This window comes from Idiotropiscis lumnitzeri, chromosome 4 (genome assembly GCF_059441095.1).
Source record: "Idiotropiscis lumnitzeri isolate Australia: NSW breed Sydney's pygmy pipehorse chromosome 4, RoL_Ilum_1.0, whole genome shotgun sequence".
NCBI lineage: Eukaryota > Metazoa > Chordata > Actinopteri > Syngnathiformes > Syngnathidae > Idiotropiscis > Idiotropiscis lumnitzeri.
In genome coordinates, this window is record NC_142394.1 from 5,220,788 (window position 1) to 5,240,261 (window position 19,474).

Here is a 19,474-nt window from a genome sequence, read left to right on the forward strand (position 1 = left end):
ACTCAAGAGTCAAACCACTGCTGTCCGCTGGCTTCTTTTATTGAGGTTGCATGAATGACAAATCCTTCATTGGCATGGACCACACACGTGCGCACATGCGCACATTTTACAAACAAACACACAGCGATATGGTGTGACTCTCGCCTTGAGGCATGTGTGACACATGCTAATGAGACAGGCAGCACAGTTCCTCCACAGCAGTGCATCACTATAGAAACCAAAGTCATTTTCACCTCCATCACCTGTCATCGTCACACTGATGGAGAGGAGTGCCAATCATCTCCCACACAGTCAGGAAAACTCCTCATGTGAGTCTTCTATCCTCTTGGAAGAAAAATAAACTCACACACGTAAATTCTAATATTGGATGTGGCACCTGACAAATGAAATGAGCAAGAACTCATCTGCAAGGTCAGGGAGGAGCTTTTATTCCTGAGAAGACGGCATGATCTCTCAGGCAGCTCGAGGTCGGGAAGGTTGTAGCTGTGAATTAAGGTCTGCATTTTCAGTTCAATATCTTAGCTATAAAATTCTCCAGCCAATTAACAAGTAATGCACAAAGACCATTGTATTAAGAGTCTACGGCATGTGTGTATGCATGCATAATCTGTCCTTTCCACTGACTAAACCCTTTTCAGTTGGAAATCATTCATGCCGTAAGTTATTGCAGCTAAGTGTGATGATAAAATAGGTACTTCCACCCAAGTGATCTGATTGGTCAAATAAGCATTCCAATTGTAGTTTATGAGCCTTTTAAAGTTCCAGCCATGCTTTATGACCCTTGGGTTTAATGTGAAATGAATTGACTACTCAGCTTATGAGACATACCCGTGCATTTCATCCGTTTCTTAGAAAATGTGTAGGTGTCCATATGATCATGGATTTTTTTTTTTTGTCTTGCAAGTACTTCAAAGAGGAAAAAGGGCTGGGAATTTGCATGTGAAAATGCGTCATGTTTGAATTATGCACAATTAGCCCAGTGTGTGCAGGCAGAGGTGAATAATTAACATGATGATTATGTCATTTCTTTCATCAGATACAGTATAACATTTTTAAAATGATATTCCATCAACTGTTTATATACCTGCTTGGTTCATAGTACTGTACATATATTTTCCGGCTTTTTTGTGTCCAATTATATCCTTACTTATAAATCTAAATAAACCAAATAATCGTTGACTGATATTCACCAAATACATGAAGCTTTAAATTTTGTTTTACTGTCCCTTTTGTACGGTCTCAGGAAATGAATGATCATCGTGATTGCCCATGACAGCACTGCAGTACACGTAATCACATACCTCATTGCTTTTGCACCCATGCTTTACGGCCACCCATGTGTTTTTATGACAACAAGCATATCTGGCTAAATCAGCAGTGACTTCACGTATTGTTTTCATATTCCTCATGTTCTCAAATGTTCCATCTGTCAAGCTGAGGAAGGTTTATTGATCTAATTTATTGTATTTTTTTTTCTAAAGTGTATACATATGTGCCGCTTCCTTATTTATTCTCAATATTCATTGCTGGATCCAGTTACCATTTGCCGTGCAAAAGCTCAATTTCCCGACAAATGACCATCTCATATCTTATCTTCCTCTCAGGCTCCAGTCGGAGCTCCAGCACACGGGGTCTCACATTAGAATGCACTGCCTCACGGCTCAGTGGCTTTGATTTCTCCCATCCAAAACAACACAGTGCTAGTTCGGAACCAATTTTTGAATTGGTAGCAAAATGAACTTTGTCATCAAATCTTTATTTGGTCTCATGTAAGCTAAGCCATTCAAAGCCCATCTCTTTCGACTAGATTTACATTATTCAAGGGCGGCTGATTCTAGTTCAATTCAGAACATACAATGGAAACAAATGTCTGTTATATATCAGCCTTCAAACCAAACACGTCAACTGCTTGACAACACAGGAATAAAAACTATGTTTATAGCTTTCATGCTGTCAGTCAGTACAGAAAGGACTGTGTCTGACATCAAAAAAATATCTTGATTTCAGAACAATACTTTTTTCACAGTTCAGCTAGATTAGTATAACGCCTGGTTCTTAATTTAGAACATCTGCAACACCAGATTCCAAATAGTTGTAAACAGAGGTGGGTAGTAATGTGTGCCGTTTAATTTCATACATTTTGTCAAACAGCTTATTTCACATCCGATACTGGTTCCAATACAGATGATGAACACTTTTTGAGCAGTTTCCCCCTTGTGTTGTAAGAATATAGTGTGCAAAGAAACTAACACTTTTGGATGCACTGATGTGCTCCCCGGTGTTGAAATGTATTTAAATTTAAGTTATAAATAAGTATATTTGTATAACAAATTCACTACCTGTGAGTGACACATTACAGATGAAAATGCTACATCTAGTTGGCTGACATTCCACGCAAATCCTTTGAGACCAGACATGCTGAAGGTAACAGTCAGAAATATCTGAAATATTGATTCCTCTGACCAGAATGCAGTTTGGACCGTTTGAAGCAAGATCTTTGCCTTATATAACCCAGATAGGTCCAACGCAATTTTAGAATCAGTTAAGACTAGGCTTATAAAAATTTGGTTCTGTTTGAACTGTTTGTGGACAGTACCCTGTATACCGTATTCTGTGTCAACGACCTGTCAACCCTCAGTGTTTTACAAATGCACAACCTGGCATCACGAATGTGCAGTTAAGCCTTTGCACATTTTTCCTACACCCAGAAATACCAACAGATTGTGTTTATTCTTAAATTGTGATTCAATAAAGCCATACGCTGAATGGGGGTATTAAAATTAAATCCTTCTATCTTTGAAAAGAGCAATGTTTACGGTCCCTTCTCAAGGATTCTCATTTTTCCCCAGATGTGTTTTTGAGTTTTTCCTTGCTCCCCTGGGGGTTAAGATCAGGGGATGTCGACTGTGGGTATGTGAAGCCCTTTGAGACTTTCTCTGATTAAGGGCTATACAAATAAATTTTACTTGACTTGACTTTAAAAAATGTGTACAAATACAATGGAGGCCAAGTTTATTCCAACCATGGTCAAATTTTGAGTGGTTCTTTTTTTTTTTTTACTTCGTCAGTGGGTATCATCAGTGGTGAAAACCCCTCCCAAATGAGTGGAAGATGCACTGTTGTGCCCTTGAGAAAAGGCACCAAACTGCCACATCTCTGATGTATCACTCACAGTACTAACAAATGTACCACAAAATAAAAACCCTTCAATATGTTTCGTAATCATTTTCAACCCCTGTTGGTGCAGTAGCTTTTAGCCATAGTATAGTTTTATTCTGAAATGCTTTTTACGACACATCTAACTGGCCTCTCTGCTGTGATTTATTTTTTTTATAGTGGCTAATCATTGCAAAATCTCAATGTTTTGACTGTGTACCTTCAATTTAATGAAATCAAAACGCTGCTAGTAATTATCCACTTGTCAGTATTCAACCATGTAGTCCTGTATTAGTTAGACTCCAAATTACACTTGGATCCATGTGTGTCATAGCAATCAGCGCTGTACCACGTTTTGCCATAACTGCAATCAGTCCACACCCAGCTCACGTGACTCACATAATATGGAAAGTTCCCTTCAAAATTTAATTAGTCAGCCTGTTTTGATATATAAAAAGATGATAGGTGAGAGAGGACGAGGATTTGAAGAACTCTGAGATAATGAGTCATACAGTGCTCGCCTGGTGTGACTCAAACAACCGGTGATGATGCAATTCTTCTTCTCACCTATAGGAGTGCTGTGGAGTAATACTTGCTCAAGGTTGCGTCCATCGTTGTAGAGAGCCAGATGCCAGGTGCCAGGGTCCATGTACTCAATAAAGCGTGTTTCTTGGAGGCCGCTCAGCAGCAGACCTTTAGGTGCTCTGCCAGCTGAAACAGGATCACTCAATGACCTGGGCAGCGCCTTCCCATCCAGCAGTTTCACAAAGTCAAACTGAACACATGAGGGACCATAAGCAGAACATAGTTAAAGGGAGACATTGGACAGTAGAGTTTATTTAAATGAAGCTGCAACAGTCCACATGCATTACTGAAAATATTTAAAAATCCAACCTACAGTCTTCAAACTTCTGGGTCAAAAATAACCTATTTTTGGTTAAAAAAAAATTGGCAGAGCTTGTAATTGGACCAGTCTGACCCATCTTTGTGCTGAGTGCTTTGGGTTATTTTGTACAGGTTTTCAAATGTAATATGACAATTAGTGGCTGATTCACATAATTTTTTATTAAACGGCCACGTGGAAGATTTGAAAGCTGATCTGCTAACCAGGCGTACCAAGAAGAGCATCTGCCAAACAAGCACAATTTCATTTTGTTGCTGCCTTCTGGGAGGAGTATAAGTAAATTCAGGTTATACTATACATGTCTATTCACAGGAAAAAAAAACATTATTATTATTACTTGACAACAAGGAAAAAAGCAAAACATGAAAAACAAACAAAACATGGCTTTTATGCCTTCTTGAAACACAATGAAGTTTACAAATACTAATGGCTACGGTTACTTTATAGCCATTTTTAAATGTTTTTTTTTACTGTTTTTAATATTCCCCTCAACTTTTAATTTTATACAGTCCATTAAAATAAAACTTTATTTATATAGCACATTTCACAACAGCTGGTGCTGTACTTCACTACATTCCCTAAAGAAAGCATACTTTTATTCCAATGCGTTTTTGAAATGTGGGAGAAAACCGGAGAAAACCAGACAGAGCCTGGATGCAAACTCATGACCTCTGTACTGTGAGGCGGACGAGCAAACCAGTCACTGTGCCACAAGAAATTGGATGAAATAATGCTTCGTCCCCATTGCAAATAAAAAAAAATACTTGTGGTAAAAAGTCATTTTCTGTTACGATACTTTTATATTCATTCAAGCGTCATTATTAAGACAATTTTTTTTATTATTTCGTTGCTGGCTTCAATTAAAATATTGCGGCGATTGATTGCTTTCCTGTGACTCAGTCGTTTGTTTTCCCCGGTTCTACTAACATTTCCGATTACATTACTTTTAAATTAATTTTGCAATTGCATTGTTGTCCTACATTTTCAAGGTTAAAAACATTCAGAGCCACATTAAAGCACAAACTCCTCTTTTAAACATACATCATTATTATTATTATTATTATTATAATTATTATTATTATTATTATTATTATAGCATTTGTGTCAAAACTATATGTTGTGAACCGATGGAATCGTCCAGCTCTGAATTTTATTGCCATCCCTTGGATGTTCTTCAGCCTGAAGTAACCAGGAAAGAGATGACTAAAAGGCAAATGGACAAACCAACCCCAATAGAGAACTCTATGAATTGTTTTCAGTTCTACGAATGCTTCAGCTGTGGTGTTGGTCCATGCTCTACTTACTGGTCTGATGATAATTGATGGCATTGCTAAAACAACAAGTCTAATGGTGGTCCAATATTTTTGCATAGCATTGTATGTTCTGCCATATAAAGTTAAGAAAGCTGCAAATAAGGTCAAATACAGCATATGCAAAGTAAAACAGTAGCCAGTGCCACACATGTAGAACTGCATCTATGTTGTTATATGAACCTCTTGATATTGCATCATTGGAGTAACATATGCTCGAATATGGTCAGATAAACAAGTCAAGAATTAACCACTAGGATGTGACGGTCCACTATTTTTTTTTTGTGATCAGCTAACGCTCAGGGCGGGCAGCTTTAAAAACACACTGCAGATGAAGAATTACTGCAATTTGGAGATTGACTGAAAACTGGCACACGGGCAGCTTAACAAGAGGCACTGCTTTTTTCTGTATAAAAGGGCAAAAAATAAACTGAGAAAAAAATCATTTTCCAGACACAGGCATTGGAAAAACAACAACAACATAAAACAGAGTTTCCTAGGCTTTCAAACATGCATCGTGTGTTTTTCGACAGAAAATTGACTTTGGAGAAATCTCTTAGCGTTGTAATCTTTATATTCAAGCATCTTGCTCATGAATGACAGAAGCTAAGACAAGTTTATATTGGGTCAGATTTTCAGAGATAAATGGCATCAGCTTTCTCATTCATTATGTAGTAGGCACAAAATTACTTGGCTAAATGTGTTGTACTCATGATATTTGTAATGAATTAATGTGTCTTGACTTCATTGCTTATTTATGTCTTAAACAGTTTAGAAAAGTGGTTAGTGCAACATTAATGGGTACTTTTTTATCTTGCATGTGTTGGGTTTTTTTTAGTGGAGAGTGACCTTCAGGTATTTTGGAACTTGTGTGTGAGAATCATAACATGTTACTAGGTGCGAGTGTGTCTGACACAACCATGGTGGGTTACCTGTGTGTGGGTCGGTGGTATATTCCTGCGCCCATAGACTCCCAGCAGTGCATTATGGGAGAGAGAGAGATTGAACTTGATGTGGGTTGGATGATGCACGGTCATATGAAACCTCCAAAAGACTCCTGGTGGGATGGCCTGATTCTGTTGCATTCCAATGTCCACCTCGCCACGGTCGATGGCCCGTCCACGCACCCACTTTTCTGTAGATCCAAACCACAGATAGGTGATGTAAAGGTCATATACGGTAGATTAACCTAGGAGGGGTTGGGGTGATCTCCTCACAATCGAAGGAGCAATTAAATACCAGCTCTCTGTCCTTAAACATCATTGGGACGAACAGCTCGACTAATGAAGTGAGACTGAAGAGACATCGGGAATGACTGTGCGCTGTAAAAATCCTGCTCTTCAAGAGACTCTGTATTGGCACTCCTTTGGATAGGCCCTGCATACAAAATGAACTGCTTTAAAATAAAGTGTTTTGTCTGAGCACTATCTACAGGGGCTGTGACACGTGCTATTTTGGCATCTTTTGAAAAGAAATATTGTTGCGAACAAGAAATAGGTGAGTTCAAGGTAGATGGGAGAAAAGGGCTGTCCACATGTATGCTTGTAACCACAAATCGAATCATGGCAGAGGGATAGCATCTTGAGTGAGTGTGCGTCTTTGTGTGTAAGGAAAATGGGTATTTCCAAAAGTCCTTTGGCCATTAGCTCATTGCCTCTCCATAAGCCTTTATCAACCACCAGGCCTCAGTCTTTTGTGTTTGGGGAGCAGGCGAACCTCTTCAGCCCTCTTTGTGCCTGTCTTTATGGAGAGATATATCTGGGCTTCTAAAAGGCGATGGAGGAAATACGGCGACAGAGGGGAGCCCAGCGATCGTTACGGCAACAAAGGCAGATGAACAGTTAGGTGCAGATTCATGGATGAATCTGCACGCTCTCTATCTATAATGGCCGCAGCTTTACCACTCCATTGTGGTGACATCATGCACACCCACAAGCCAGCTGTCATATATCTTGTGCCGTCGGATGACAGTGAGCAAGAGAGCACAAGACATACCACTGTTCATTCCATCAGAGCTCTTTTACTTGCTCATTACTATACTATTACTGTTGTTCTGCTTTAGAAATGACTATACTACTGATCATTTCCTGACTTCCCATTAGTGTCATGGTACACATGACTGAATTGGGAGCAATTCCTGCTGAGTAATTGTAGAAGTGCATGAGACTGAATATAGTATTCTTTCTTTAAGTGCCTGGAGGACTGGTGACCTTGAGTCTTCTTTTCGCCCACAGACGGTAGGGACATGTTTGAGCTCGCCCATGTCCCTGAATATATTATGGATCGCTACCAAAGCACTTCCTTCATTTTGTTTTCCGACGATATCAAAACTTATGAACCTGCTAAAATGTTGATATAAAATGTATTGCTCTCAACAGTGCTGCTACCGTTATTTTGGACATCATCCAGGTGTTTCTTAGAATCAGACAAAATTTGTCTGGGACATCAGTAAAGTAGCTGCAACCACTACATATACACTTTTCATTTAACAATATAAATGTCAGAAATGCTCCAGGGTTGTTATCACAAAATACATATTTCAAATAAATCATTTTTTTTCGCAAAGTAAACCCCCTGAAGTCTTTTAGACCTTAATGCACACCTGGATGGATTTCTTTCCAGAATCCTCAGAAGCTTTATCATCACATCCACATATTCAAAACAGGTTCCCTTAAAGACACCCATGGAACTTGTGAAAGATGCAGAAGAAGAAGATTCTTCTTAGCAGTGGCGGATTTTGGCATGTGTTACATGTGTGGCCGGTATAGGAAATCTGGTCTGGTCCTCTCATGCGTAATGCATCATCTGTCAAACAGCGAGCTTTTTGCATGGATAATTTGCACCCCCTTGAGGAAGCACTCATTTGAATTTATGAGTACTAGAAGCGATCCATTGCGATACATCATCTCAGCATATGCACATTTAGAGAAAAATGTGAATCTCAAGATGCATTACATGGATGGATCTTTCTGAATCATCTGAACCTGACCAAGTAATATTTACTCCCCTGCCACATGATGAAATCAAACACGTGAGTCACGAAATGGAATGCTAACATTATTTACAATGTGAAAAAATTTAATAAAATTGGATTCCGTATAGTGTTTCCCCCTGCTCCGCCTCCATTTCAAGATTCGTTTTCATGTGCATGTGTGTGCGTATAGGAGGATGTGTGGGTTGGTAGGTGTCAAAGGGGCGCTCGTACAGGATATTTAAGCTAAATTTACCACTGGTTCTCAGCCAGTTACTGACGGAGACTCACGGCATTGTGAGCAAATGCACTGTCATGGTAAAGCGGTCGTACGTTTTCCTGCTACGACGCTCCCCTCTTCTCGAGCACGGGAAGAAGCAAAAGCAACATGATCTCTTTGTCTGGTTGATCGTATGGCCCACAATAAAGGGGAAAACTAATCGGTTGTACATTGAAATATCGTTTGTGACACCGGAAATACATTTCATTGAAACGGGTATGATGAACATTGTACATGTCCTCACTGCCTACCAGTGAATTATCAGTTCAATGAGTCACAGAATTACATGGGCTATTACAACTAAGTCTACATGACTCTTTTACAAGATGAAAAACACATTTTTTATTAAATCAATGCTTAAATTAGTACTCATACATATGGGGAAAACACCCATCCATTCCTGAACAGCTTATCCTCACGAGGGTCATGGACAGGCCGGAGCCTATTCCAGCTGTCTTTGGGCAGTTAGACAGGGTACAATCATTAATATCAGTGCAAGTCACTAATTCAAAATAGTGATTGATGCAGGAAGGAAAGACAACTTTTGGTTAATATTTACAGACAGTATGAAGGGATTGATTTATTTATATATCACCTTCATGGTAACATTCACCCCCTTTTTATCTTTGTGTTGAATGTGTAATATATAAGCAATATTATAAGATTGTGGGTTTAAGTGTGGGAAAACAGTACCATTTTGAAAAAGTGGGGGATATATATTTATAATTTTTTATATATTTTCAATTCGAAACTGACTTGTACATGTCTATAGTATTGTAATGTGTAAGTAAGAAAACATATTTTACCATATGTATGTGTGGAGTGTGGATTGGGCTAACCACAAATAGAAAAAGGACAAATATGGAGATGAGAAAATAATAGTGCTGCATTTCCAAATAAAGTGATTCAAAAATCTGGGAGAACGGAATTCAACCGGGAAATTTATTTTTTTCAACAACCGCTGAGGTCTACCACACAAAGTCTATTTTAAAACCTGAGGCAATTTGAGTATCCATGCAAAACAATCCCTGTCCAAAGGCCCAGGGTCCTTTGGTTTGGATGTGATTGGACAGAGAGAAAAACACAAAATGCTCTCCAATTATAGTAGTAGGATGTAAGCAGCTTGGCAGAACTAAAGCATGCTTTTATGCATTCCTGCTGAGTATACCCCCTCTGTCTATTCCCTTTAATGCTAATCCTCACTCCTGTGCTTCATCGCAAAAATAAAGGCCAGCAGAGGGATGGCTGTCCCGAGGAAAGCAGCCTTTTATTCAACTCTAGATGGAATAGGACATGAATCGAGCATGGCAGTTGGCACAACTCAGGCAGGCAGACACGAGCGCAGGCAGCACGGCAGGCCAGCTGACTGGCAGCAAGATGAGCAACCAGGTCCTTCTGATGCTAATTACTGTACTGTAGCTTTTCTCGTCTGATGCAATATGAGGACAGACACCAGAGCTCAGGGCATCGGCAAGTATGGGTATTGGGTTGAGCGGGGGTGCAGGGGAAGATTTGTAGGAGGAGGAAGAAAAAGATGGGCGGGGGAATGAGCCAAGAAGAGAGAAACATGTCCAAAACAGAAGCTGGCAGCGTCAACTTACTGCTGCTGATGCAAGAAAGAGGAAAAACCTTTCTTGCATCTCACTCAGCAGAAAAAAACCCTTTTTTTTCCTGCTAGAAACAAGAGAGGATGGAGACATTATGCTGGCCCAGCAGAAAACAGACATATTTAATGGTTACTTTGATGTCTCTGCTCTCTGCTGTCAATCAATATTTAAAAGATTATCAGGTTGATTTTGAACCTGATTCTCTGCCTCCAACCTGAGTCACACTTGATTAACAGATGGTTCTAAATATATTCTCTAAAATTAGTAGGAGCAACTCATCAAAATTATTACATGTGTTCAATAGTCGTCAAACAAGATCTTTACATTACAAATATTAAATCAAGAAGCAAAATAACGTTTGAAAAAGGAGAAACTGTTTCAATTGGGGGTGTTATATAGACTGACATTCGCAACAATAGCAATGGAAAGAAATGTTGGCAAGAAATGCAGTTACCAGATCTGCGAACCGATTCCAGCAACTTCTTCTACAACATCGCTACAACGCCATACGATAGACGTGTCCTCAAAGCCAATATGCTTGCAGATATCACTAATGATGCTACTCGGAATACGAAAGAGCAGGTTCCAGAGATGTTTAGGGGGGACAATATGCGTGGTTATAGTGGGTTGAGGTCAGTATTGGAACAAGTGTGTGTGTGAACTAGTTCAAAATTCAATTCATTGTCCTCAAAATACTGGCATTTGCCCATTGTTGCCATCCATTCAGTCCGCACATAGTGCACAGCTGCAATTTGCTGCTTGAATGCTCTTTTTTAAAATGAGGAATTAAAACAAAAAATGGCCTGTAATCTTCAATGTGCAATAAGGAAGACTATAGTCCCACACAATCTTAGGTAGAAACCAGTCTGAGGTGGGAAATGAGCTCTCACACACAAACTAACCCCCCCTTTCGTCCTCCTGCAACCGTAAAACAACAACCCACATGCGACTCCACCCTCCTCCTTGCAAAGTTCTAAGGGAAAACAATGTAATGTCTAATGCATACCGGGGAGTAACAAACAGTAACTTAACGTACTATTTGTTTTCCATTTACTCCTTGGTTTGGGTTGCCAAATAAGGTCTTTATCTGCCTTCTTATGAAGGCGTGTGTTTTTTCGTGTGTTTAGTTGTTCTTTCTCCTGGAAATCTAACAAATCCGAGCACTCTTGAATAAATATGAATGGAAATTGATGCAAAAATCGATAGGATAATCGATTTCAAAAAGATTTCTTTGTCACAGCTCTAATTATAAGTTACTTTAATTGCCTCATTCAGAAGGCACTTACAATTCTGCTCAGGATGAAAGTTTTGTCACTGAATTGGAAGTGCATTTTAAAGGTTTCGATTTTGACTTATCATAATTACATTTATTTAAACAAATATGTCCAGTCCATTCTGAATTTCACTTACCTAACATTAATGGGCTACTTATTTCTTTATTTAACAATAAAAACAATCTTTATACATATAAATACATGTTAAAATGAATTCTAAAATAAAGGCAATCCATTAACCTGGCATATGGTATTTAACTATTAGTACTATAATGATATAACTCAGCATTAATATTGTACATTATTTATAAACCTAAACACATTTGTGGTCGTCCTGCAACCCCACAATCTGTTGGGACTTTCCCTTTAAACTTGAATGCATACTGTGCTGCGCTCCATGTGTTATTTTGTAGGTTTTTTTTTAACGTAGCTTAGGGGAGCTTGATAACACTCTGTCAACATCATAGAGTTCGGAACAAAACGTAATATTTTTGTTTTAGCTGCCAGAAACTCCAAACTGTTTTTCCATCTTGAAAATATAAATCTCTTTCATTCCTGCATTGCTGTTTATGTGGTATGATATTGTCACATGAGTAGTCAACACGTTGAAAATGTGACTCTACGCATGCATCACCCAGGCCAACACGTATGAACCGCTTATTTAAGTCTTGTCAATTCTTCCTCACTGCTCCAACCTGGAGGCCGTTCACTGCAACTGCCTTTGGGGAAGGGTCCAACTCTTAACTCACTGTCAATACATTCTACATTGTAATGTGTGGTTATATTTGAAGACTAACTGTATTCTGATTACTACATTGGAAAAGTAATGCTTTTGATTGGTCCTCACAAGGAAAATGTGCACAGAATGGAGTAAAACATTATTTAGTAATTTAGCCACATGTTAACACCCTCACTGGCTACAACTTCAAATGAACTGCAGTCAGGCGAGAATGTATGAAAAGATTTGATAACTGATTACTGCTATTGATTACTACACATTGATTAAAAAAAAGATGCTTCATGGGATTGTCTGGATGTGATAATAACATAATGACGCTGCTTTGGCCAATTAAACCATGTGTGCATTGTCAGATATTCGATTCAAAAGTGTTTGTTGGCCACATTTGGAACAGGCCTGATTCTTTTGTGAGCATATCTGATTTCATGCTTTTGTTCTCTTTATGTTGCCGTGACCCATATCTAAATTGAGCCATTTGGGAGCACAAAAATCTGAATTGTGTCACGAGAAGCATTAGCTATAAATAACGCCCACGATCTGCCATCTTCATCCTTGCGTGAACACCTGGCCAGCTAATGACTGAGCTACTTTAGGACTTGGAGCACAAGGTCTAATTATTTTTTCTTGCCTGGGGGTTATTCAGGTAAAACAATTACACTTTACGTAATCATTTTTCAAAGGAACTCAAAAGTCTTTGGCATGAATGTTATTACCTCTGAGATTCTAGCCAAGCAAAGAACAGCGTGGTAGTGCAGCCGACGTCTAGGATAACAGGACATGTCTGGAGGGACTGAAACTGTATGTGTGTTAGTCCATATTCGAGTGTTTGATGTCAATCTCACACCCATTGGTGCATACAACATTAATAGTGTTCCAAATGCAAGCGAAAATCGCTTCAGGGTGAATCAAAATATCACAATGGGTAAGGTCTCTATAATTACTTGGATTGGACGAAGGTCTTTTTGAGCAGCTGGCTTAATAAGCTTTCAGCCACCTCTCTCAACTCTGCAGCCTAATGAGTGTCAGTCAGAGTCAGGAGGAGATAATGCTCTTGGCCGTCAGGCTCACCGCTACTCCCGTCCTCACCGTCCACCATCAAAGCCTCAGGCTATGTCTGTGAGTGACAAGTCTGCCTGTCCACAGACATACTTATCCCAGGACCATGGGAAATTTCCAATGCTACTCGTTACCATTGGAAATTGGTCAATATCGTCAACTGTTTTCTTTTTTCACCTAGGACTATGTGTAAAATAACAGAACAAAAGAATAGAGACAGAAAAGATTTGTATGCATGGCTCTGTAAATAAAGTTGTATTGTATGATGATTGATGCCCGGTCAATTAGTTGAAACTCACGTTTTTTAAAATAAAACTTGCACAAATAAATGGTGGTGCACATTTTGCTGCTTGTGTATAAAATAACCTGGGCAAATTAAAATCTATTATTGACAATTTATTTGTGTAGTAGTGGGATCTCTTGGAGTGTCTGCCCAACAACCGAGTGTAGCAAATCTTCAGTATGAAAGTAAGTAAGTCTCTTCTTGGCTGTCTTTTTCAAAAAAAAATCTGCAAGTCAGCCATTCTGAATTTCACCGGATGATGATGTAACACTACTGTAATTTACATAATACAGTGAACCCTGCATATTCACGGATCGGCACCTACTGAGCAGCATATTTGCTGTATGTTTTAAAATCTCTTTCCTCTCATTTCTCCCCACTTTATGAGAACTTTTTTGCTCTTTATCAGCAATGTGAAGATTTTTTAATGCATTTCAAAGGGCCTCAATTGTACAGCGATTTTTGCTATTTGCCGGCCCCAACCCCCAAACTCAGCAAATAGTGGGGGTCCACTGTATTTCCCCCCCACACTGAGATTTGTATCCAATAATTGACAGCTATGCTGGGTGAGAATGAAAGAAAAAAAAAGCACATCCACAGTACACTGCATCCATCCTGCCTTCTATCCAAGCTATTATGCCTGCATCTGCCCTCTCTATCGGGCAATTTCTCCGAGGTGCTTCACTCTATCAAACAAGAGAGGAAGTGAAGTGGGCAAATTGGAGACCTCAAAAATTTAGCAGCGCTGCATAATTTACTTGTGAATATTTCTGATGTCTAAAGTAGTGAGGTGTACCGTAATATTTTATGATGAAACAAATAAGCACAACGTGCCCATATACGTATTTTTTTACAAACACAGTCTTTCTCATTTAATGAAAATATGAGGAATGTAAAAGAAGTATCTCTAAAGTGGCAGTAATATGTTTCCTCTTTTTTTTCCAGACAGTAGCAGACTATCAATGCAACTGACAACAATGCAAGTGGTCCAGTATTTCTATGGCAATTATGATTAGTCACATGATTTTAAAAAGTATATTTCAACAACAGCCTACAATATATTACAGAAATGTATTAACTGATTTTTTTTTTGCATCATAAAGCTGTTCCACATGCACTGTAAGCACCGTTTGAATTTCCTTTGTTTGACTACATTGGACAAAGGGTTTTGAATGCAGGATGAGTAAAAAATCGACATGGTGCTCCTCTAAAGCTTTTTAGACTTGAGGCCTGGGGTTCACTAAATGATTATTGTGTACGTATGGATGTGTGTGCATATGTGTGTGTATGTGTGCAGACTAGTGTTGCACTCACATCCTGAGAATGTATCGCAGCGTGAGAAAATCAATGAGACCAGTGTAACATGGACTAGTCCATCAGCATTTATGCTCTCTCTCTCTCTCTCACTTTCTCTCTCTCGCCCTCCATCCTTCTCTTTCTCCCTCTGTCACACATCGTTTCTCATATACACTACATACAGGCCAGACACATTTTCTTACACACTGCTCCCACTTCCTTTAACTTTCTCTCAGCACAGAATATTGATGTGCTTTTTAAGAGTCCTCTGTCAAATTCTCGCGGTCTGCACTCCATTTCCAACCGCAAGCGAGAGTGAAAAGAATTTGGCATTGACTCCCATTTCAGCTATAAATGCTACCATAGCATTGGCTCAAGTGCCATTGCTCAAGCCCCACAATCTTCACTTGATAATGAGGCAATATGCTCCCAGTGAATGTCACTTTGCATCAATTTATATAATAAATATAGCTGATGCTTCCTACTGACTCAAATGGTATTCTCAAATCCAACGTACTTCATTAATATAAAAATGGTATTCCTTGAGCGTGCCTTCTGCGGCACTTGGGTATTTCTCAGTCAATATGTCAAATAAAGAAATATTAAAGCATGTTCACTCATAAAAACTCAACAGAGTTTGATTATCGTGGGGTGAGTGGCAATTATAGTAGTGCTAATTAGAAATACTTTTACTTGTCAACGACTATGAAGGGTGTCTGATGATATGAGGAAACATCAGGAGATAGGTATAGACCATAAAAACACAGTGTGTATACACGTATGAATGACAGAGCATGTTATTTTTTTTGTTACAATATCCTGCTGCAGAAATAATCAAGCAATCAAAGAGCGTTCTCTTGCTCATCCTGCTTTTAATGTTTGCATTAAACACACATTTAAATGTATTTGTGCTATGCAAACAATCTTCATTGTATATTATAACAGCAAGGGTGGAGAAGAAATCAAAGACTTTTAGTTGAAGTTGATACCCTTTAATTAATTTTCTTCATCCGACAAGGTAGCTATTGAAGTCCAATACATGGCAAATGGGCTGTCACTTGTATAGCGCTTTTCTACCTTCGGTACTTAAAGCGATTCGCTCTACTACCTCATCTATCTACTGATTACGTCACATCTGAAGCTCCTGCTCAAGGATTCTTTGACATGGTCACAATGGTTGGAGATCAAACCCACAACCTCTAGGTTGGGAAACGACCATTCTACCACAAATTAAAATATTTATTACATAATAAATAGAACTTTGGAAAACATTTGTGGATTTTCAAGCCTTAACGAATGAACAAACAGTGCACTTAATCATTATGCCAAACATGTTTTATCTATCTTTCAACATGAAGAATTGACTATAAAATAAGGAGGAATTGACAACTGTTCTCAATTAATAATATCCCACGACCAAGCTGCGAATTAGCAAATTAATTCACAAATTCAAACATGGGAACAAGCTGACATTTGCCTTTAGCCAAAATTGCAGAAAACTAAGAATTAATTTCAATGCGCAAAATTATTCTCATTCATCACTTTGGTGAAAATGCACCTTGACCATCCTTCAAGCAGATTGCCGCCCATCAATCATTCATGTCTTCCTACCATCTCCATTCTCTCACTCCGCACTCTCTAGTGTCACGTCTTTATCCTTTTTGGTTCCCTGCAGCCTCCACTCACCAGGCCTTGCGATGTAATCTGGGGGATTGTGCGGGTTCTGGGTGTGAGAGGTGATGGTACAGCAGGCTGAGCATGATAATCTGACGCACTGGATTACAGCCCAATCTCTAATCTCTGTCCGTGTAGGGAATACCTCTGAGGGTAGGGCCTTAATATCAACCTACTGTCTTAACTTTGCCCATTTCTATTTTCCAGTTTTTATCCTGCACCTAAATCAATAGATGTCAAAACAATAGATTGTGATGCAACAGTCATAAGTAAATTCAATGACCCCCGTGTGCTCTATTGTCTAGGATTTAACTCCCGATTTGAGCGTTAATCCTCCGAATGTGAGGATTCATCAAGAGCCGTTGCTTTAGGGATGTCCCAGGTTGCCTGAAATGCAATGCGTTGCAGTTTATCTTAAACCTTCTCTGCCTCTAAGTGCTGAACATGAGCACTGGCAACTATGCAATATCAATCAGCCGACCATGAAGGTTGTTGTGTCCTGCCTGACATCATGACCTGCAACACTCACAATTAATGTACCGTATCATGGGGTTAAATTGGTGTTAGTAATTCCTCTGGCTAGTTGAGAACTCAGTGACGAAAGTCAATTCAAGTCACGTAGCGGCTAAGAGGGAACATGATTAACCAATTATCGCGCCTTTCTTTTAAATGACTAATAAGCTCTAAACTAATTTCTGGAGTGAGGTCTATTATCAGAACATGCGTCACACACAGCATATTGTGTATGCAAGCCAAGGTTCAAATCAAAATCCTCTGACTGATATTCACGCCTGTGGAGAGTCAGATTCAGCGTGTACTGGCAATTTAAATGCAGTGCTTTGTTTGACGCTGGAACACATTTGTTAAAGCAAGCATTATGCGTCACAGATTAAGAATACTTTATATTTTCTCAGGTATTAATACCGATAAAAATGAAGAAAAGCAATGCCTTATTCCAGGATTTTTTTTTACCCTAGCTGGGTGATAAAGGATTCTCTATTAAAAAACTAAAACAATTAATTCCTTCATTTTTCAACTGCTTATTTTGTCGAGAGTAAAAAGTGAGGTGCAGTCTATCCTCTGTGATGTTCGGTCAGAGGGTGGGTACTAACATAAAATACAATTTTTTTTTCCATCAGAATCAGAATCATCATTATTGACCAAGTATGTAAAACACAAGAGGAATTTGTCTCCGGCAGTATGAGCTACACTAGTATTACAGTAACAGGCAACTACGATGACATGACATATAAGTATAGAAAATATTTCCGTAAAAAAGGGGTACCATTGTGCATTAACACCACCCTAATGAAAGCTGTGCAACAATTTGGACAGTCATAAGTGCAGAGATGAAGTGATCAGTGGTGCAATATTTACAATACAATGAAGCGTTGCACCATTTCTTAAGTGTCCAGGAGCAGTACATGTAATGCAAATTTGTTTGTATAATTATACAGAAGGTCCTTGAGTGCTTTAAAATGCCAGTGCTGGGGAATATTGACATCAACAACGGCTGTTAAAGCATGTACAGGGCTGAGGCTACAACTGATGTGTTCATTAATAATAATAATACAAATAATACTACTACCACTACTACTACTACTACTGCTACAACTATTACTACAACTACAATTGCTAATAAGAATAATAATAATTATAATGCCCCACGGGGTGTGCAACATTGGCAAACATTAGCAAAGTGCCACTGTAGAGGTTGAATCAACTGTTTCGGGAGGTAATGGCATGAGGGAAGAACTTGTTTGAATGTCTGTTGGTTTTGGTGTGCATAGTTTGATAGTGTGCACCTGAGGAGAGAAGCTGGAAGAGATGGTGGTCAGGGTGTAGGGGGTCCAGAAGAATTTTCTGAGCTCAGTCTTGTCAAGAGTGGGTCAGTCCGTTGCAATCGAAGCTTGTCCTATTTTGTGGAGGCACCAAACCAGATTGTGATGGAGGAATACAGGACTGATTCCAGGACTTCTGTGTAGAATTGTTTCAACAGCTGGCAGGCCGGGGACGAGTTGATGATTGTCCCACATTTTAGGTCCTGAGATATTTTAATTCCCAGGAACTTGAAGGTCTTGACAATTTACACAGGACAGTTGAACAATGTGGGTGGCACCTGTAGCAAATGATGTTTCCTGAAGTCCAAGATCATCTCTACAGTCTTGAGCATGTTCACATCCAGGTTGTGTTGGCTGCACCAGTGCGCTAGCTGCCCCACTTCCTGTTAGTACGCAGTCTCATCTCCATCGTTGATGAGCCCGATAACTGTGATGTTGTCTGCAAACTTCAGCAGTTTGCTTTGTGCATTGAGGTGCAGTCGTTCGTGTACAGCAAGAAGAGCAGAGGAGAGAGGATGCGTCCTCAAGGGGCCCCAGTGGTGGTGGAGCCTGTTGCTGAGGTTGTCCTACCCAGCCTCACCTGTTGTGTCCTGACTGTCAGAAAGCAGTGGATCCACTGGCAGATGGCGAGACACACTTTGAGTTGGGGAACATCGGAGGAGTAGAGTTCCAGGACGATGGTATTGAACGCCGAGCTGAAGTCCACAAACAAGATCCTCGCATAGGTCCCAGTTCCGTCAAGGTGCTCCAGCATGTAGTGCAGCCCCATGATGACTGCGTCATTCACCGATCTGTTCAGTTTGCCCGGTAGGCAAACTAAAGGGGGTTTAGCACGGGGTCCGGAGATGTTTTTTAGGTGGTCCAGCACGAGGCATTTGAAGGACTTAACTACCACAGCTCCAGGGATCTGTTGAAGATCTGAGTGAAGACAGGAGCCGGCTGGCCAGCGCAGACTTTAAGGCAGGAGGTTGACACCTAATCTATGTAGTAACTGATTTCAGGCCTTTCTATAAAAAACTGTTTTCCTCAGCCTTTCCGCATAGCTTCTATTTGCGGTTTTAATTTCCTTTGTCAGCTGGTTTC

At 39.6% G+C, this 19,474-nt stretch overlaps 1 protein-coding gene across 1 annotated transcript in view; it reads right to left on the reverse strand.

Annotated features, from left to right (window-relative positions):
- Positions 1-19,474, reverse strand: part of tenm1 (teneurin transmembrane protein 1) — a 214,355-nt gene that overhangs the window by 92,606 nt on the left and 102,275 nt on the right. Inside the window, exons 7-8 of the mRNA XM_088292837.1 lie at positions 6,303-6,505; positions 3,724-3,931 (exon numbers count right to left, since the gene is read on the reverse strand). Coding sequence (XP_088148963.1) covers positions 3,724-3,931; positions 6,303-6,505 — 411 coding nt within the window. The remainder of the gene's footprint in view (positions 1-3,723; positions 3,932-6,302; positions 6,506-19,474) is intronic.